We start from the raw sequence: 20,848 nt of genomic DNA, 5'->3' as shown, positions 1-20,848 counted from the left end.
AATTAGTCTGCTCTGGAGCCCTCCTTCCTGAGCAAAGACGAAAATGTGTGAGCCGCGGAGGCTAAAAAACTGAGCCGGCTCACACTAGATCAGCTTAGAGGGAACACTGCTCACAAGACTCCACAGCTGAGAGGGAGCATTGGTCACAACAGATTGTGGTTCCTGTCAAACCACAGCCATCTTGGCCCTGCAGGTGGGGAGGGACTGAGGATGAAAAAAACAACTCAGGTATGTTCTCATCCAATCCTCCCTCTAAGCTGTGGAGTCTTGTGAGCAAAAATTCTACTTCGTGAGCGACTGGCATGAAAGTTGTGAGCGAGTGATTTGACTACTGCATAAATTAGTTTGCTCCGGAGCATATGGAGCAGAGGTCCATCAGTGGCTATTAGCCACAAGGTATAGATAGAGGCTCTGGGGCAAGGGATGCTCTGTCTTCATGGTGCTTGAGGGGGGGGTCAACAGTGGGAGGGCTTCTAGTGTCCTGGCCCCACTGCTTGACCTCCTGATGGCCCCTGGTATTTTTGGCCACTGTGTGACAGAGTGTTGGACTGGATGGGCCACTGGCCTGATACAACATTGGCGTCTCTTATGTTCTTTTGTCTGGAGCAAGTGATGCTCTGTATTCTTGGTGCTTGTGGGGGGGGGTCAACAGTGGGAGGGCTTCTAGTGTCCTGGCCCCACTGCTGGACCTCCTGATGGCCCCTGGTATTTTTGGCCACTTTGTGACAGAGTGTTGGACTGGATGGGCCTTTGGCCTGATCCAACATTGGCGTCTCTTATGTTCTTATGTTAACTGGAGTTGGTTATCGGAGTCCGGCTCATAGCCACTGGCTCAGTTCCCCCTCCCACGCCCCTCCAGACGGAATCTTCCAGCTGCGATCTGAAAAGCCAGATCTAAATTCATCCCTTGGGCTGGCATAATGGAGCCCGAGAAACCTAAATCCGCAGGACTGTCTTGGAAAAAAGAAGAAGAAGAAAGAAACTCACAAAACCCCCCCCCCAATGGGAGGGCCCCGGAGTTTTATTCATTGTGATGTATGTTTGAAATGTTGATTTGATATTTTGAAAAGGGGGAAACGGCTGAAATTACAGAAGGCAACGGCTTGTAAAAGGGGGCCGGGCGGGCCGTTAAATGCTAGACGCTCCCGATCCGCTGAGAGGGGAGAGAGAGACAGATCGAGGCAATAAAAGGTGTTTTATTTAAGCCTGGCGGAGACGGGAGTGGGGGGGGAAGGGAAGGGATTGTAGAGCTTGAGTTCTTCAAGGCCACCAAGAAGAGCACGGCCATCCAAACTTTGTGGACAAAGCAGAGTTATTTCCCCGCGACTGGACCGACTGTGGTGTGAGTCGCCGCAACGGGGAAAGATGAGCAGAGAGGGTCTTGAAGAATGACAGTAAAAATCTCGTTTGTTCTTCTGGTTCTTGCAAGCAGGCGCCCCACCCAAGGTGTGCATTACATAGCGCAAGGCGTTGTTTCTGTTTGAGGGAGAGATTGGGGGTTTATGTCTTCCGTTAAAATCACCGCTGCTGTTAGGAATCGGAAAGGGGCGTGCGTACCGTCAGCACTGTCTACTCAGACTGGCAGCAGCTTTTTCACATCACCCACTGTCTGGTCCTTTCAGCTGGAGATGTCGGGGATTGAACCTCGGATGCTCTGCCATCAAGGCATGGCCTTATACCCCGCCATGGATAAATCCGAGCCACGGATTTATACCCCGCCCTTCACTACCCAAAGGTGTCTCAGAGCGGCTTACAAACTCCTTTCCCTTCCTCTCCCCACAGCAGACACCCTGTGAGGTAGGTGGGGCTGAGAGAGCTCTTGATAGAAACGGCTCTTTTTCAAGAACAACTCTTATCAGAACTACGGCTTGCCCAAGGTCATCCAGCCAGGTGCAAGCGGAGGCGTGGGGAATCAAACCCGGTCCGCTCACTTAACCATCTCCTGCCTGGTCCTTTTAACTGGAGATGCTGGGGATTGAACCCGAAACCTTCTGCTTACCGAGCAGATGCTCTGCCACTGAGCTAGGGTCTCAGGTCAAGGTCTTTCACATCATCTCCTACCCGGTCCTTTCACCTGGAGATGCCGGGGATTGAACCTGGGACCTTCTGCATGCCGAGCAGGTGCTCTGCCACTGAGCTAGGGTCACAGGCCAAGGTCTTTCCCATCACCTCCTACCTGGTCCTTTCACCTGGAGAGGCCGGGGATTGAACCTGGGACCTTCTGCATGCCGAGCAGGTGCTCTGACACTGAGCAGTGGCTCCTCCCCTCTGCTTAATCAAAGCCAGATGAAATGGGTGGTAAGGAAACGGCATGGCAGGCTGGTGGTTCTTCCATTTTGGTTGCCCATCTTCTTGCAGAGGAATGAACCTGGGATTGTTGGCACCTGATCTAAGCCACCGGGCTAAGATTGTCATTTGGTTTTGTCTTGCCGAAAAAGAGCTTGTGGGTTGGTTCGTCAAGTTGGGGTCCCAAGTGTGATTTTTTTTTCTGGTAGCATGGGATTCCGTCACTTAGATGGGATCACGCAGGGCGCCAAGGGAACGAGCCGCCGCTTCCAGTGAGAATGAGCATGGCATGGTGGTTAAGAGTGGCAGCCTCTGATTTGGAGAACCGGGTTTGATTCCCCGCTCCTCTTCCACAGGAAGCCTGCTGGGTGACCTTGGGCCAATCACTGTCCTCTCAGGACTCTCTCAGCCCCACCTGCCTCACAAGGGGCCCGTTGTGGGGAGAGGAAGGGAAGGAGATTGGAAGCTGCTTCGAGACTTCGTAGAGCAGAGAAAAGTGGGATATAAAAACCAACTCCTCCTCCTCCTTCTCCTCCTCCTCCACCTTCTCCTCCTCCTCCTCCTCTTCTCCTCCTTCTCCTTCTCCTCCTCCTCTCCTCCTCCTCCTTCTCCTCCTCCTCCTCTCCTTCTCCTCCTTGTTCTCCTCCTCCTCCTTGTTCTCCTCCTCCTCCTCCTCCTCCTCCTCCTCCGTCTCCCAAATTCTTCTCCAGGCAGGTATGAAGCATCCCTTATCAGACAGGATCTTCCACTCCAGTAACAGACCAAAGTTTCAGCTCTCCCCTAAGTAGCGAGGTTGGGGGGTTATCGTTCGGATCGGAAAGCATGGGCAGTATCCTCCTCTCTTTCTTATCCAAACAGAGCCAGAATTGTGTAGGTGGGGGTGGGTGGGTTGTTTTTTTGAAGACGGCAAAAAGAAAATGCATTCTGACACCATAGTCCTTTGCTTTTGAGCTTTCAGATGGGAAACCCTAGCCTTTCCCCGCCTCGGCAAAATCTTTTACAAGACGGTTGTTCCTTTGTGGTGTGGTGTGCGGAATCGCCCAAACGACTGGAGCGTTAACTTGGTGTGGGCGATGGGTTTTGTGCAAATTGGAAGCGAGTCTAGTGCCACGAATGTAATCTGCATAGCAGACTGTGTTGGATGGATTCTACGAAACATTTGTACGATTGTCTCCGGTCCTTCTGTTATAATCCACATGCTGGATTATCAAGAGACTTAAAGTCATAAACAGCAATATCAGCAAACCAAATAACTGGGGTCGCAGGTTCAACAGGCCCTTAGCCAGGATTTTGTCATTCAGGGGGCCTTTAAGTAACTCAGGGGCAGTGTTCCCTCTAAGCTGAGTTAGTGTGAGCCAGCTCACAGTCTTTTAGCCTCCGGCTCACACGTTTTTGTCTTAGCTCAGGAAGGATGTGGCTCCAGAGCAAACAAATTTAGGCAGCAGCCAAATCGCTCGCTCACAACTTTAATGCCAGTAGCTCACAGAGTAGAATTTTTGCTCACAAGACTCCATACCTTAGAGGGAACATTGCTCAGGGGGCACTGATGTTACACAAAAAAAATTAAAATTTAAAATTTAAAACTACTTTTGCGGCATTCGCACTCTGCCTGCCTACGCGGGGAAGCAAGCTGTGCTTGGGGAAGGGGCGGCGGTGGGGCTGAGAGAGTCGGGAGTCCTCCGGGTGGCCCAGGAGGCCTTGGGGCTGGATGGAAGTCAAGGGGGCCTTGGCAGGAAGTCAGGGGGCCAGGCCCCGAAACGCCCCACTGCAGCTACAGGCCTGAGGCTCAAGGTTAGGAATTCCTGGATATTTGGGGGTGGAACCTAAGGAGGGCAGGGTTCAGAGAAGAGAAGAACCTCAGCGGGGTAGAGTGCCCTCGCGTTCACCTTCCGAGGCAGCCATTTTCTCCAGGAGACTTTATCTTTGTAGGCTGAAGATGAGTTGTAATCCCAGGATATCTCCAGGCCACACCTGGAGTTTGGCAACCTCACAAGCAACACTAGAAGGCTCCAAGGGGCCCAGTGTACGGTTGCCAGATTTGGGTTGGGAAGTCCATGAAGGTTTTGGGGGCGGAGGCTGGGGATATGGTTGCCAGGTCGCCTCGTCGCTCCAGTGGGGGGATTTGGAGGGGGGTGTTCCGGCGGTGGGTGGGGATGCCCACAAGCCCCACCCCCAAGAGCAACCACCTGCCCGGCCACCCCTCTCCCTCCCCTCCTGCCCTATTTAAAGGGCTTCACCTGATCTGCGGGGACCACGTGGCCCACCAACTAGCTGGAGGTATAGTGGTTAGGAGTGCAGAGTCTAATCTGGGAAAGCTGGGTTTGATTCCCCATTTCACCACATGCAGCTGCTGGTGGGACCTTGGGCCAGTTACAAGTTCTCTCAGACCTGTTCTCTCAAGGGCAGTTTCTGTCAGAGCTCTCCCAGCCCCACCTACCTCCCAGGGTGTCTGTTGTGGGGAAGGGAAGGGAAAGGAGTTTGTGAGCAGCTCTGAGACTCCTTTGAATAGTGAAAGGCGGGGTATCAATCCAATCTCTTCTTCTTCTTTTACCTCACAGGGTGTCTGTTGTGGGGAGGGGAAGGGAAAGGAGTTTGTGAGCCGCTCTGAGACTCCTTTGGGTAGTGAAGGGTGGGGTATAAAGCCAATCTCTTCTTCTTCTCTTAAATCTAGCAGCTGGGAGGGAGAGGGGTGGTCGCGGATGTATGGTCGCTCTTGCGGGCGGGTCTTGGGGTCTTGGGGCCGCAGCACACAGGGCTGGGGAAAATCAGGACAAAACTCGGGACAAAACAAAGCAAGCCACACGGAATTTTAACTGGACACGGAATCGCCTCTCTCAAAGCCACTAACTGCATTCTATTCCTGCTTCACAGAGAGGTTGCCGAGGGTGAATACGAAGTCCTGGGGGGCATAACTGAAAACTATTAATGGTTTCCTTCTCGACAAGGTTTGGCTAAGAGGGGAGAGAACAAATACCGATAAAAGATGTTAATAATTAGAAACCATGAGTGAAGCTGTTGCTCCCAGGTGTTTCTGCGATGAAGGAGATATGATATTCGCCGCCCCGCAAGGTGAACCGTCTCGCTATATTTAAGAGCTGTGAAACCGAGTCTTTTCCAAATGCACCTCTTGTGTCTATCAGGGAAAGTCCCATATATATACACATATATATCATGGTTCCCGTTATTGTATTTTGGGATGCCGTGTTAAAATATTGTTAGTGTGAGCTCCCGGCCGTGTCATCATAACCCGAAAACCTTGTCAGTCTCTAAGATAGTACTGGATTCGAATCTTGCTGGTTGACTGCAGGCCTCTAAACAATCTTCGCCGAGTAAAAAAGCACTTTCATTTGTCCATCCTGAATCTGTTGCCTGTCAACTTTGTCAGACGTTCATCAGATGATTTCTAGTGCTATGGGAGAGGAACCAAAAGTTCTCTCTGTGTTCTCCACCCACCCGTACTTTTATCAACCTCTATCACGTTTCACCCCTTAGGCATATTTTTTTTCCTGAATGGAAACACCCTGAGCTTTCTAGCCTTTTCTCATAGGGAATGTGCTCTGACCTCTCAGTCTCCTTAGTTTGGTGTAGTGGTTAAGTGTGTGGACTCTAGTCTGGGAGAACCGGGTTTGATTCCCCACTCCTCCACTCACAGCTGCTGGATGACCTTGGGCAAGCCATAGTTCTGACAAGAGCTGTCATTGAAAGGGCAATTCTTGAGAGAGCTCTTTCAGCCCCATCTACCTCACAGGGTGTCTGTTGTGGGCAGGGGAAGGGAAAGGACTTTGTAAGCCACTCTGAGACTCCGAGTGATGGGCAGTTTATAAATCCAATCTCCTCCTCCTCCTTCGTTTGACCGTGAAGATCTGTGTTCTAATCCTGAGCCATGGCCCCTTATTGTGTTGGTCCTAATTTTCTGGACATGACTCTCCCAACCATTGGCCTTGAGTGTTACAAAAATGAAAATGTATACCAGATTACGTCTGGGCAATGCTGGAGCGTGCAGTAGAGATTATTTGAATTACGGCCCTCATTTTAATTTGACTAGGTTGGAAGCTGTTGATAACGTCCTTATGGCTTAACCCTTGCTGAGTCGTTTTGTTTTTCTGTGATCCCCGCCTTTGTCCTTAGAGGCAGAAACAAAAACCCCATCGGACCTGGGAAATACGGATATGGAAAAGTGCCCTACATCCTGCCGCTGCAGACCGACACAGGGCAGTTGCCGCGCAAGCCACGACGCCAGCGGCAGTTGGCACGGGAGGCGGCCAGCCAACCGAGCGCCGGCACCGGGACCCCCTTTGGACATCTGGCAAACCCTTCCCACCACCAGGGCAATCTGCACCAGGAAGATCGCAGGCCTCAGCCGAGGCCGCCGGGAGTGAGTGGTCCCATGTATCGGCAGACAGTGCCCCATTTCCAGGCATTCCCTGTGTCACAAAGCTTATTCCACGGTAGTGATTTGGGCACTCACGCTCTGGTATCCCACCAGCCGGTCCGGGGCCAGCCTCTGTCTCCGAGGACCTCAGCGATCGTGTGCACCGGAGCCTACAAGCAGCACAAGCTTTGCAACACAAATGTAAGTTGGCATCTTATCTGTCGTTGCCCGTTTCTGCCCTGACAGCTTGCTCTGTAGAATCTGAGGAGTCAAGCCTTAAATGTTGACTTTGCAGTCACATGGATTCCCTCTGCACTGTTTATGTCCCCCCTCCAGTTTATTTGTGTATTCTGCACACATTCTGTGCCTACAAGCAAAACTCGCATATTTTTTTTTGAGCTAACTGGCTGCTAAGATGAAGAGAAAGGCATACATCTTTCCAGGGCTCATTTAGTAGAAAAAGAGGTGCAGGAGCTCATTAGCATAACTTATTTCCATATGCCACACCCCCTGACATCACCAGAAGTGTGTCAGAAGGCAACACCCCACCACTCAGGCTCCACTGGACTGTTTTGGAATGCTAGCTACTTGGGGGGGGGGAACGTGCAGATCTGTCCTCACAGAGGAGGGAGAGCTTGTACCTGAAGGTGGGCCGGGGGGGCCCTCTGCAACCTACCTGGCCGCTTCTTGCTCCTCGTGGCCTGACTGAGGGCTGCTGGGAGCAGGGGTTAGGGCTTGTTGCATGTGCCAGCCCCCTGGGCTCCTTACTGCCGGAGCTCCGTTCCTGTGCGCTCCCGCAGGAAATGACCTCTGCATCTTTCTAAACTTTTAACTGCAGAACCAATCCCTCCCTCTCTCCCTCCCTCTGTGATTCTGCAAAAAGAAAGAGAAGGGAGGCGGAAGTCCAGGCCCACACATTTGGGAGCAGGGAATTCCCTAGTCCTTTATATTTCCTGATTCCTTCTTATGCTCTCTCTGGCTTTTTTAAAGTAGTAGAAAAGACCAAGAGTCCAGTAGCTACAGACAGACTAACACGGCTACTCACCTTGGCTTTTTAAAAGTTTGCCTGAACGGGAGGACATGTCCTCTTTTGCCTTTGGAGATGGAGGGAAAAAAAAACAGAACAAGAAGGGAACATCAGCCTAAACAGAGAGAGGCGGAAACAGGGGCGGGGCAGTGGGCAGAAACAATTCTACTTTAGAGAGGACTGGCAATTCAAAAGTGGACGAGAACAAAGAATCGCAACAAAAGGAGTTTTTGGTAGCTGAAGGGCAACAGTGCGCTGGAAGCGGTCTGAATACAGATTTGTATAAAACCAATGCAGAAACAAGAGAAAGCCCCGACACAAAGTGGAAGTGGAAGTAGGAGGGAATGCAGAGCAGAAGAATAGGATGTGTTCAGAAACCGAGGCAAAATACGCATGCAGAAAGGGCCATTGTTAGGAATCGTGGCCTAGGGGTGGGGGACTGGATGACTGCAGCTTTGAGACTGCCTTGCTACTTTGGACATCTGGTGTTCACTCTTCAGTCATTCCAGCCAGGTTCCTTTAGGATAGGGTCACCTATCACAGGTCAGGGCCGTAGCCAGGATTTTTCGATTTGTGGGGCAATTTTTTCCCCTTGTGGGGCACCCATTATGCAATTTTTTTTCCTTGTGGGTCTCTCTCTCTCTCACACACACACTCTTCAGCCAGAATAAACAGCGCACCTTCCCTTCCCAAACAGTTTGTCAGCCCACAGACCTCTGAACCAAATGCAAAACAAACACTGTTGGGGGGGGGGGGCCTGGACTGAATGGGAAGTGAGGGGGCCTTGGTAGTCAGTTGGGGGGCCGGGCCCCGAGAGGCCCCACTGTGGTGATGGGCTCGTCTCAGGTGGGGGCCGGAAACCTCTAAGACTTTTTCTCGCTCATCCATAGTGCGTCACCATGTTCAGGCCCCTCCCCTGTGTCCTCTCAAATTTTAGATCGGGATGGGTCGCCGTCCTAGTTTATCTGGAGCAGTAGAAAAGAGGAAGAGTCCAGGAGGCGCCTTAAAGACTGACAGCAGTTGTGGCAGGGTGTGGACGTTTGTGAGTCGCTGCTCACTTCTTCGGATACCTCACAAAAGCTCATACCTCACCGCAGATTTTGTTAGTCTTTTAAGGGCTACTGAGCTCTCGCTCTTTTCTCATATGTTACACTGCAGCCTCTTTGGGGCAGGACGCTGTTCTGCCGTGAGTCTAAAGCGCCTTATATGCCATCAGTGCTGTATTAAGAAATAAGGTAGGAATCTGTCTTCTGTGGGTTACCACAAAGTTCAACATTCCCTTCTTATAGAAGAAGACGAAGAAGAGATTGGATTTATGCCCCGCCCTTCACTCGGAGTCTCGGAGCGGCTTACAGTCTCCTTTCCCTTCCCTTCCCCACAACAGACACCCTGTGAGGTAGGCGGGGCTGAGAGAGCTCTTTCGAGGACTGCCCTTTCAAGGACAGCTCTTGTCAAAACTACGGCTTGCCCAAGGTCATCCAGCAGCTGCAAGTGGACGAGTGGGGAATCAAACCTGGTTCTCCCCAGATTACCCTGTGAGGTAGGTGGGGCTGAGAGAGCTCTAACAGAAACTGCTCTTTCAAGAACAGCTCGGCCAGAACTACGGCTTGCCCAAGGTCATCCAGCCAGGTGCAAGTGGAGGAGGGGGGAATCAAACCCGGTTCTCCCAGGTTAGAGTCCGCAGAGTTAACCACTGCACCAACTGGCTCTCATATAGATCAGGGGTTCCCTCCGTGGTGTCTGTGGGTGCCATTGTGCCTGCTGACACCTTTCCTGGTGACCATACGGTGTTTTTAGAAAGCAGGAGGGGCTTTCAGTCAGCAGGGTTTTTTGATTGGCCACTGGAGATCAGATTGGCTGTGCAGATCAAAAGGCTGTCAGCTATGCTGCCATGAATGTTGGGGAGATTGATCTCTGTCTGGTTAATTGCTACTGCTTTCAGGTTAATTGCTATTGCATTCCTTTCTGTGCTTTTTCTGCTGAGCGCTGAAACGCTTATCTATACAGATGTGTTGTAGTGTCTGGGATTTCATTAGGTGCCGTGGGGTGCCGTGGGATCTCAGCTTCCGCTACCTAACGGTCTCTAAGCTTTATCCCGCGTGTGGGAGGCCGCCTAACTGGCCAGTACTGTATGTGTGTGTGGGGGGGTGCATACGAATACCCTATATCCTATTATGCCTATGGGGCCACCACCATTCTTAACAGTGCCTGTGTTACTGCATCTATAGCTCTGCAATAAAAGTATAACTGTTCCTGAATGCGTGTACTTCGTTGTTGGCTGTGGGTTCTGACAAAGGCAAACAGAGTTTCCGCCTGAAATGTCAATGAGTTAGATTTTTGTATAACTGTAACAATTCCTTGTTTATGGGTGTGTGTCTCTTTAAAAGTTTGGTTGCATGTGATAGTCTAGAGTGCTTGAAGAGGCAAGTGTGATGTGATTGGTGAGTGACAGAGAGGGGGAGGGGTTTTGGAAGTGATGCTGTGTGGATGAATATGTATGTCTATCAGGAGTGGCAGTTTGAGGTTTTGACAGCTGAAGGGTGACAGTTGATGAGGACAGTTAAACAGTCAGTTAGTTAGTTTGGAAGTCGGAGAGAGAAGCTGTCGTGTGGATGATATAGGAATTAGTTCTGTGTATGAAGAAGAGTTGAATGTATATGAAAGAAGAAAGTAAAGTTAAAGAGTGAAATAAAAAGTCTGAGTGACAGGATAAAAAGAAACAGTAAACGTATATGGCCTAAGGAAAAAAGTGTTACAAAGTTACATTCCAAAATCCCTGACAGTGAGAGAGAAAAGTGTGTGAAAAACCAGTTGGAATTGTTCAGTATTTACCCATTCCTAGATACAGAGTTCTATCCTGTTATTTACAAATTATAGCAATAAATCTACTTTTATTAAGATACCAGCTCTGAAAGAAATACTTCCCAGGATCACATTAGTACCTCGAAAGCTCTTAACCCGACCTACCTACCCAGTGAGAGAAATATTATAGTATAAAGGTTTGGAAAGCCTTTAATATCCTGGTGGCAGCCGGATATACACAGTAAAACAAAACATAAAGAACACTTTTAAAGAGAAACCAGACCTCCCCAGTTAAGGGGTTGTCACAATAACCTTGTTCCCGGATGTTTTGCTGTTGACTCCACCTCCTGCGGTGGCCATTTTGTGGTTGGCTCCACCTCCTACAGTAGCCATTTTGTTGTTGCGCCCACCATCCTGTATCAGAATATCAAAGATGACTGCAGGCTCCAGGAGGTTGGGGACCCCTGCCTTACAAGCCCAGTCCTTTCTGTGCTCAGAAATATTTCTTTAATCCCACCTCTCTCTTCTTCTCTTAAAAATAATTGGATAGAAAATGTCAGTGATGCATCCACCCCCCTCCAGTTTGGGTGTGACATCCAGCTGTGTGGGTCCCCCCAACGAATAATTTAAAAACCAATAATTGAAATAGGAAATCAAGCCAGTGTTAGATCCTGGGAAGTCTCGTGTTTCTCCCAGTATATACACTGGGGCCTTAATTTAATTTATTAGCTGAAATGTTTTGAAGGGCCCCGCTGGCGTCCATGGAGCGTAGATTTCCTGCCCCTCCACCTTTTATTTGGAACATTCCATAGGGTTAATATAATTTATCAGGGGAGAAGAACTCAGTTAATTAGAATCCTAGCATTGGGTCACTTCCCCAATGGATTCTGCTCGGGGCGGTTAATTAATAACCAATTAGCTCAATCTGCCTGGACCCATTAGGTCATTTCCTCATCGTCCTGTTTTTATTGTGGGTGTGTTTTTTGTCATTTATAGTAGAACTCATTTTTCACAACTGGCAGCCTCAGTCGCACGAAGTCTAAGCGTCACGCTGTTCTAAGTTGTGTGTGCATGTTTGGGGTGGGGGATAGAGGCTGCGGCTTCTTCAAGGGCTTTCTAAAAAAAAGTTTATTTGTGTTTTGCAATTTATTATATTTTATTTTGAAGTGTGGTGCTAGGCTGTGCACAGGCCGAAGCAACCAAACTGGGTTCCTTGCCAGCGGCTTGCAATCCTGCAAGAGGATAAGAAATTAGGAACCAGGGGCATAAATAGAATACATAACACCGTTTTCCTAAACATCATTGGTGGAGGTGGAAAAAAGTCCAATTGATCTCTAGAAGGGAAGAGCCAGTTTGGTGTCGTGGTTAAGTGCGCGGACTCTAATCTGGGAGAACCGGGTTTGATTCCCCACTCCTCCACTTGCACCTGGCTGGATGACCTTGGGCAAGCCGTAGCTCTGATGAGAGCTGTCCTTGAAAAAGAGCAGTTTCTGTCAAGAGCTCTCTCAGCCCCACCTACCTCACAGGGTGTCTGTGGTGGGGAGGGGAAGGGAAAGGAGTTTGTAAGCTGCTCTGAGACGCCTTTGGGTAGTGAAGGGCGGGGTATAAATCCAGTCTCCTCTTCTTCTTCTTCTTCTATTCTTGGACATGGTGGTCTGCATTATAAGAACATATGAGAAGCCATGTTGGATCAGGCCAATGGCTCACCCAATCCAACACTCTGTGTCCCACAGTGGCCAAATCCAGATGCCATCAGGAGGTCCACCAGCGGGGCCAGAACTCCAGAAGCCCTCCCACTGTGGCCCCCCAAGCACCAAGAAGACAGAGCATCACTGCCCCAGACAGAGTGTTCCCTCTATACCTTCTGGCTAACAGTCACTGAGGGACCTCTGCTCCACATGTTTTTCCAATCCCCTCTTAAAGCTGTCTGTGCATGTAGCTGCCACCACCTCCAGTGGCATTGAATTCCATGTGTTAATCTCATAATGAAGAGCAAGATTTGAGTCCAGTAGACCTAACGAAGATCCCTTCTAGATCCCTACGTGTTTCGCTATAGGCTTGGTCGGGGGATCTAATGTAAAGTAAAAAAACACCCCACAACCCTAATTTCAATTAAAATGCGCATAGAGGTAAAGTAAAGGTAAAGGTTTCCCTTGCTCGAAAGCCGAATAATAATTAAAAATAATTCTTTTGAAAATGGTTACTTGTGAAATGAATCAGTACACATCTGAGCATCCTCTGGGGTTCCCTTTCAGCTTCTCTAGTGTGATGTTGGAATTACATCGTTTGTAACCAAAGACCTTTAAATGCTGAAAAATCTTGTCAGCCGCCCTGCCTTCCTGTTCACAAGCCTGTTTCTGAAGGCAGCCAGGTTGCTCTGCACGTAGAACATCTAGGCCTGCGGTCACACACACTGAATGATCCACTTTCCATCCACTTTCAGTCCGCTTTCCAACTGGATTTATACTGTGTGAACTGGCAAAATCCAGTTGGGAAGTGCATCGAAAGTGGATTATTTCGTGTGTGTGACCGCAGCCCTAGATTTCAGTCCAGCAGCTCTTTAGAGACCAACCAGACTGGTCTCTGATGAAGGGCGTTTTGACTCTTGGAAGCTCATACCCCGAAAAGTCTTGCTGAAGAAGAAGAGGAGATTGGATTTATACCTTTTTTTAATATTTATTTTTTAAATTGTTTTTCACAATTTTTACATATTATCTTTTGACCATGCATTACATAGTAGTTTTTAATCCCTACCCCCTCCCGCCTATGCTATCCCGGTGTTTTAGTTTGTCCAGAAAACTCTCACCTCTGGGCATTCCCACCACATATGGGAATACCATCCCTTCGATTGTTTACAATGCCAGCATCTTGGACTCATACCTGGGAACATGTTTGCAATTTGTGCTGGTGTTTTATACCATTCAGTAAGAAATGTATGCTCCATTTCATTAAATTTAATTACTTTAATTTCCTCAGTTCCTTTCATTATTTTACTTGCCATGCTATCTGTTATCTGACCTTCTTTGGCTCAAGTGTTTTGTAGATACGATATTGACTTGTCTGCAATTGATATCATTTCCTTGTAAATTTTCACTGCTAGACCTTGTTTTGACTTTTGCATCTCTTTGTATAATGTTTCTATTGGTTCCTCTAACCAACTTTTCTCTTTCTCCTTTTTCTTTTTAACCTTACTATACAGGCCAGTTATTCTTAACCAGTGTTGGTTGCCCACCTCTTCTATTATCTCCTGTACCGGTTTTAGATTGTCTCCTCTAAACATATCTTTCATCCTATAATACCCTTTAGCTTTTAGCCATTCCCACCATTCGTTACCTGTTATTTCCCTGATTGGATTTATACCTTACCCTTCACTACCCAAAGGAGTCTCAGAGCGGCTTACAGTCTCCTTTCCCTTCCCCTCCCCTGTGAGGCAGGTGGGGCTGAGAGAGTTCTGAGAGAACTTGTGACGGACCCAAGGTCACCCAGCTGCCTTAACGTGGAGGAGCGGGGAAGCAAACCCGGATCTCCCAGATTAGAGTCCGCCGCTCTTAATCACTACACCAAACTGGCTCTCTGGTCTCTGAGACGCTCCTACGCTCAAATCTAGTTGTCCATGACTCTGTGCAATCCCCTTTCACTGGACAGCTTGTCAGTGCGTTTTGTGGCAGCGGGTCCCGAAAGAAGAAGAAGAGATGCTTCCCCCCCCGAATCCTTCTGCCTGTCACGGCAGGACCAGGGGGCGTGACGCAAGCAAGCCAAAGTCCAGGAACAGTCGGAGGTCAAGCCGAGCAAATCAGGTAGCAAGGTTCAAACAGGTTTAAATCACAGTCCAGAAGCAGGGTCAGACACACCAAGGTTTCAAGTCCATAAATCACAAGGGAGCGCAAGGCCGCCTCGCCTTCCCCCTCTGCCTGGGGTCAGCTTTTGTAAATCCAAATGTGGGGTGTTTTGGTTTGGGTGGCCGGAAACCTCGCCGCCTCCTTCTCGCTCGCCTAAAGGGGGTAGAGAAGTAGGACTTCCTTCTCTCCAGGCTCTGCCTGGAGGTTGGCAACCCCATAATTGGGTGCAGGGGGGGCGCCAGAAGGTAGCCCCGCCTAGGGTGCAAAAAACCCTCAGGCCGGCCCTGCATCCGAGGACTCACCAAGAATGACTCTGCTTGGCTTCTGAGATCTGATCAGCCTGGGCTATCCAGGTCAGGGCAAGAGACATACAGAAGTGGTTTGCTGTCGCCTGTCTTTCCATCACAACCCTGGAATTCCTTGGTGGTTTAAGAAGAAGAAGAGATGCTTCCCCCCCCGTCCCGAATCCTTCTGCCTATCAGTCTCATTTCAAATATCTAGCAGAAAATACTGTGCTTTGAGTTGGATCCAGGGAAAATCCTCCTCCGTCAGGGGCCAGAGAGGACTGGGGAACCCTAATCCTTACGTTTATGTTGAAATCAAGTGGGGGACATGAGTTGTTACCATTTTGTGTGTGTGTGTGTGAAATGCCGACAAGTTGCACCTGACTTACGCTGACCCCCACAGGGTTTTCAAGGCAAGAGACAAACAGAGGTGGGTTTGCCATGGCCTGCCTCTGCGTAGTGACTCTGGGCTTCCTTGGGGGGTCTCCCATCCGAGCAGGGCCGGCTCACCCACTAGGCAAACTAGGCATTCGCCTAGAGCGCCGGGCCCTGGATGGGGTGCTGAACTGTGCCTCCCCCCCGCCAGAAGCCCGTGTGCTATTGCTGCCCCCAGCCACGTGGCATGGGGGGCACGAAAGGGGAGCGCGAAAGGGGAGCGCAAGGCCGCCTCGCCTTCCCCCTCTGCCTGGGGTCAGCTTTTGTAAATCCAAATGTGGGGTGTTTTGGTTTGGGTGGCCGGAAACCTCGCCACCTCCTTCTCGCTCGCCTAAAGGGGGTAGAGAAGTAGGACTTCCTTCTCTCCAGGCTCTGCCTGGAGGTTGGCAACCCCATAATTGGGTGCACGGGGGGCGCCAGAAGGTAGCCCCACCTAGGGTGCAAAAAACCCTCAGGCCCTGCATCCGAGGACTCGCAAAGAATGACTCTGCTTGGCTTCTGAGGTCTGATCAGCCTGGGCTATCCAGGTCAGGCAAGAGACATACAGAAGTGGTTTGCTGTTGCCTTCCTCTGCATCACAACCCTGGAATTCCTTGGTGGTTTCCAGTGTTCCCTCTCAGCTGAGTAAGTGTGAGCTAGGTCCAGGGGTCATTTCCTGCAGGAGCGCACAGGAGCGGAGCTTCGGCAGTAAAGAGCCCAGGGGGCGGGCACATGCAACGAGCCCCACCCCCTGCTCCCAGCAGCCCTCAGTCAGAGCAAGAAGCAGCTAGGTCACAGTTTTCTAGCCTCCGGCTCACACGTTTTAGTCTCAACTCAGGAAGGACGGCTCCAGAGCAAACTAACTGATGAAGTAGCCAAATCACTCACTCATAACTTTAATGCCAATAGCTCACAAGGTAGAGTTTTTGCTCACAAGCAGTGTTCCCTCTAAGCTGAGTTACTGTGAGCCAGCTCACAGTTTTTTTAGCCTCCGGCTCACACGTTTTTGTCTTAGCTCAGGAAGGAGGGGCTCCAGAGCAGACTGATTTATGCCGTGGCCAAATGGCTTGCTCACAACTTTCATGCCGGTAGCTCACAAAGTAGAATTTTTGCTCACAAGACCACAGCTTGGAGGGAGCATTGGTGGTCTTCCATTCAAGTACTCACCAGGGCTGACCCCGCTTAGCTTCTGAGATCTGATGAGATTGGGCCATCCTGGGCCATCCAGGGAAGGCTGGAAGACATATAGAGGTGGTTCGCCCTTGCCTGACTCTGCCCAACAACCCTGGACTGCCTAGGTGGTCTCCCATCCAAATACTCACCAGGGCCGACCCTGCTTAGCTTCCAAGATCTGCTGAGATTAGGCTGCTTTGAGCCATTCAGGTCTGGGCTGTTACCATTTTAAGTCATGTTCATCTCCAGTGGGAAGCTTCAGGAAGGTCTAATCTGGCTCAGACTGAGTTCAAGGTGACTTTAGAAATGTTAGGTTCACACCTTTCTTTCTTTTAAAAGAAACCCTCAGGCCCCGAAACGTGCAAAGCGTCCCCAAAGCGTTACTGAAACAAGAATAGCGGAGAACAATAATAAATCATTTCCCAGTTACCGCTTTGGCTGCGGCGGAGGTGTTTGTGGGGGACGTGGCGAAGTGTCGCTTCTCACGGCTGGTCTCCCTCTTTCTCCCTTACCCCAGGAACGAAAAATTAAAATCGGACGGCGCTCCAGGAAACCTCCCCACAACCTGTTCGCTTAAAAAGTCAATGAAGTGTGACCAGATTCCTTTCTTTCCTTTCGTTCTCTCTCTTTCTCTCTTCTTTTGCAGAATCTCCCCACTAGCTCTGCTGAAATCCCAGACGTTTTTTCCTGATGTTCACTCCAGGCTCCTCTTTTGTCTTGGCTTTTCCACTTCATTACTCTCATTCCTCCAAGGGATAATTTCCCTCTGCCCACAACGTCTCACCTTCGCTCGGTATTATGGCTCAACCCTCGTCTTCCTCACCCTATGGCTCAGCCAATTCAGACACTCGAAACCTTTTCCAGCTTTTCTTTCTAGGCTCCTAACCTTTGCATTCCCTTGAAATTGCCTGTGTTGGTTTAGATTTTTTTCGGAGGGGTGTTGTCAGCAGTGCAGACATTTGGTTTCGTATTCCATGTGCCTGAAAAGATCGAGATAATTCGTGCCATGGTATTCTCCATTACGATGTATGGGTGTGAAATTTGGACAACGAGGAAAGCCGATGGGAAGAAAGCTCATTCCTTTGAAATGTGGCATTGGATGGGAGTTTTACGGATACCGTGGACCGCCAAAAAGACAAACAATTGGGTTCTAGATTAGAGATGGGCACGAACTGGCTCACAAACCTAAATTCGTGATGAACTAGACCCGGTTCGTTGTTCGTGAACCAAGGTTCGTACCATCCTGCCGCCATGAACCTCTCACAACCAGTGTTCCCTCTAAGCTGAGTTAGTGCAAGCTAAGCTCAGTGTTTAGCCTCCAGCTTGCACATTTTCCCCTCAGCTCGGGAAAGAGGGACTCCAGAGCAAACTAATGTATGCAGCAGCCAAATTGCTCGCTCACAACTTTAATGCCAGGAGCTCACCAAGTGGAATTTTTGCTCACAGGACTCCACAGCTCAGAGGGAGCATTGCTCACAACCAGTGTTCCCCCTAAGCTGAGTTAGTGTGAGCTAGCTCACAGGTTTTTAGCCTCCGGCTTACACATTTTTGTCTTAGCTCCGGACGGATGGCTCCAGAGCCAACTAATTGACGCAGCAGCCAAATTGCTCACTCACAACTTTCATGCCAGTAGCTCACAAAGCAGAATTGTTACTCACAAGACTCCACAGCTCAGAGGGCGCTTTGCTCACAACTCTCTCAGGATTACTTTGAGAGGTTCGTGCAGTTTGTGTCGACTGACACACTGGTGCTGGCAGTGGGGCTTGCAAAAGCCTTTTAAAGAGAACCTTTTAAATGGCTTTTGCAAGCTTGGACTGTCCTCGCGGCACGTGAGTGACATCCAAGTGGCGAGGTCACCCAGAAGTAGTGACCTAGAAGTCGTGCTGCATCATGTTCATTAAACGGGAAGGTTCATGGAGGTTTGTGGTTCGTGAGGTCCCTTGAACCACGAACCTTCACGAACCTCCCCCGGTTCGTGCCCATCCCTATACTGGATCAAATCAAGCCTGAAGTCTCCCTAGAAGTTAAAATGACTCAACTGAGGCTATTGTACTTTGGTCCCCTTATGAGAAGACAGGAGTCACTGGAAAAGGCAATGGTTGTTGTTGTTCAGTCGCACAGTCGAGTCCGACTCTTTGCGACCCCATGGACCAGATCATGCCAGGCCTTCCTGTCTTCCGCTGTCCTCTGAAGTTTGCTCAATTTCATGTTCGTTGCATCAATGACACTGTCTAACAATCTCATCCTTTGCCGTCCCCGTCTTCTTTGACCTTCAGTCTTTTCCAGCATCAGGGTCTTCTCCAGTGAGTGCTCCCTTCTCATTTAGTGCCAAAGTATTTGAGCTTCAGCTTCAGTCTTTGGCCTTCGAGGGAACATTCAGGGTTGATTGCGTCCCCTTCTTTGACCTTCAATCTTTCCCAGCATCAGGGTCTTCTCCAGTGAGGGCTCCCTTCTCATTTGGTGGCTAAAGTATTTGAGCTTCAGTTTCATTATCTGGCCTTCCAGGGAACAGTCAGGGTTGATTTCTTTTAGGATTGACTGATTTGAAAGCTGAAGGCAGCAGGAAAAGAGGAAGACCCAACCGGAGACAGAGGGACTCAATCGAGGAAGCCACGGGCCCATCCCTATTCTAGATCAAATCAAGCCTGAAGTCTCCCTGGAAGCTAAAATGACTCAGCTGAGGCTATCGTACTTTGGTCCCCTTATGAGAAGACAGGAGTCACTGGAAAAGGCAATAATGGTTGGCAAAGCTGAAGGCAGCAGGAAAAGAGGAAGACCCAACAGGAGACAGATGGACTCAATCGAGGAAGCCACGAGGGCCCTCCGTTTGCAAGACCCGAGCAAGGCTGTTAACAAGAGGACATTCTGAGCATGCTGCCAGCTGTGGGTTGGGAAATTCCTGGAGATTTTGGGATGGAGCCTTGGGGGATAGTGTAGTCGGGGATGAGAGGAAATCAGAGGGGTATAACACCATGGAGTCCACACTCCAATGCAGCCAGTTTATATCTCATGATGGGTGCGGTCAGACGGCGGGCTGGGAGCGGTGTAAACCGCTCCGGTTCCCACTGGATGAATTTGATCCGGGGGAAGCGCGATCACACGCACCTCTCACTGCACAGCACATCACTCCCCGGCGCCCACACTTCAGGCGCTCGGCAGCACACGACGGTGGTTTTAAAAATTATTTCTACACAGTCTGCGCATGCGCATAGGCAATCTTCCATATAATTTAGATCTTCACGCATGCGCATAACACCGTAGCCCGATAAACACGACCTGAAGTGAAGATTTAAACTTTGACATCGAAACTGGCCTCGGTGAGGTCCCGGACTTGTCTGAGGGCTGAAACTGGGCACCGTTTAAAGTTTGCTTTTCCTAACGCCGGGGCGAAGCTTCGCCCAAGCGCACATCGCCTACGATTTAAAAAAAAAATGGAGGATGAAAAGCGGAAGCCTCAGGCTTCCAAACAGAAGTGGCTCTATACCGGCGGAGAGTGATCAGACAGGGAAAATGCGGCTAGAACTGGAGCACTCAGGAAAACACCACTTGGGGACCTAGTAGTAAACTACACCGGTTTAAGGGGTGTTTGCGATGGTTGGCAACAGTTAGGGACGGGAGGCAGACGTTGTGAGTGTGATTGCATGTAAGTACTCAGTTTCTAACGGGCTCGTATACCGGCTCAAATGCCCCGTCTGAACACACCCGATCAGTTGCGATTCCAGGAAATCTCCAGGCTGGGGTCGCCAGCTCCCCCCGGCCACTGGCAGGGGATGAGAGGGAGTTGCCAGTTGGTAATTTCTTGGAGGTGTAGGGGTGGACAGGGACCTCAGTGGAGTAGAACACCATAGTACAATGCTCCCTCTAAGCTGTGGGGAGCCTTGTGAGCACAAATTCTCCTTTGTGACCTACTGGCATTAAAGTTGTGAGCAAGAGATTTGGCTCCTGCACAAATCAGTCTGCTCTGGAGCCACCCTTCCTGAACGAAGCCAAAAAGGTGTGAGCTGGTATAGCTTCTCCCCCCCCCCCCCCGGCTGCAAAGCGAGGCCCGCGCAGCTTGTAGCCACCTCGCCGCTTCCCCTTCCCCCCCCGGCTGCAAAGTGAGGCTCGCGCGGCTTATAGCTGCCAGGCCTTGCCGCTTCCCCCTCCCCCCCGGCTGCAAAGTGAGGGCCACGCGGCTTGTAGCCGCTGGGCCTCGCTGCTCTCCCCCACCCGGCCTGGCTCCGAGGCGGCGGCGAGGCCAGCTGCAGAGCATTCACAGGTGCCCCCGATGCGCGGATTTAGGTATCCACACACACAGGGGCGACTTGGCTATTAGATATATAGATATGGAGCAGAGGTCCATCAGTGGCTGTTAGCCACAAGGTATAGATAGGGTCTCTGGGGCAAGTGATGCTTTGTCTTCTTGGTGCTTGGGGGGGGTTAACAGTGGGAGGGCTTCTAATGTCCTGGCCCCACTGCTGGACCTCCTGATAGCACTGGTATTTCTGGCCACTGTGTGATACAGAGTGTTGGACTGGATGGGCCATTGGCCTGATCCAACATTGGCGTCTCTTATGTTCTTATGTTATGTTCAGAGGGGAATCAGGGGTCAGAGAAGGTAATCAAATCCCCCCTTCTCCATAAGACTTTCCTCCAATATTTTCTGTTTATT

The 20,848-nt window shown here is 50.1% G+C and overlaps 1 protein-coding gene across 1 annotated transcript in view; it reads left to right on the top strand.

The window, feature by feature from the left end:
- Positions 1–20,848, top strand: part of LOC107110346 (thrombospondin type-1 domain-containing protein 4-like) — a 519,752-nt gene that overhangs the window by 24,074 nt on the left and 474,830 nt on the right. Inside the window, exons 3-4 of the mRNA XM_015411125.1 lie at positions 6,415–6,661; positions 6,773–6,859. Coding sequence (XP_015266611.1) covers positions 6,415–6,661; positions 6,773–6,859 — 334 coding nt within the window. The remainder of the gene's footprint in view (positions 1–6,414; positions 6,662–6,772; positions 6,860–20,848) is intronic.

Source organism: Gekko japonicus, unplaced genomic scaffold, assembly GCF_001447785.1.
Source record: "Gekko japonicus isolate JY-2015 unplaced genomic scaffold, Gekko_japonicus_V1.1 scaffold796, whole genome shotgun sequence".
In the NCBI taxonomy this organism is placed as follows: domain Eukaryota; kingdom Metazoa; phylum Chordata; class Lepidosauria; order Squamata; family Gekkonidae; genus Gekko; species Gekko japonicus.
The sequence above is the reverse complement of the archived record's forward strand: the minus strand, read 5'-3'. Positions and strand labels throughout refer to the sequence as shown.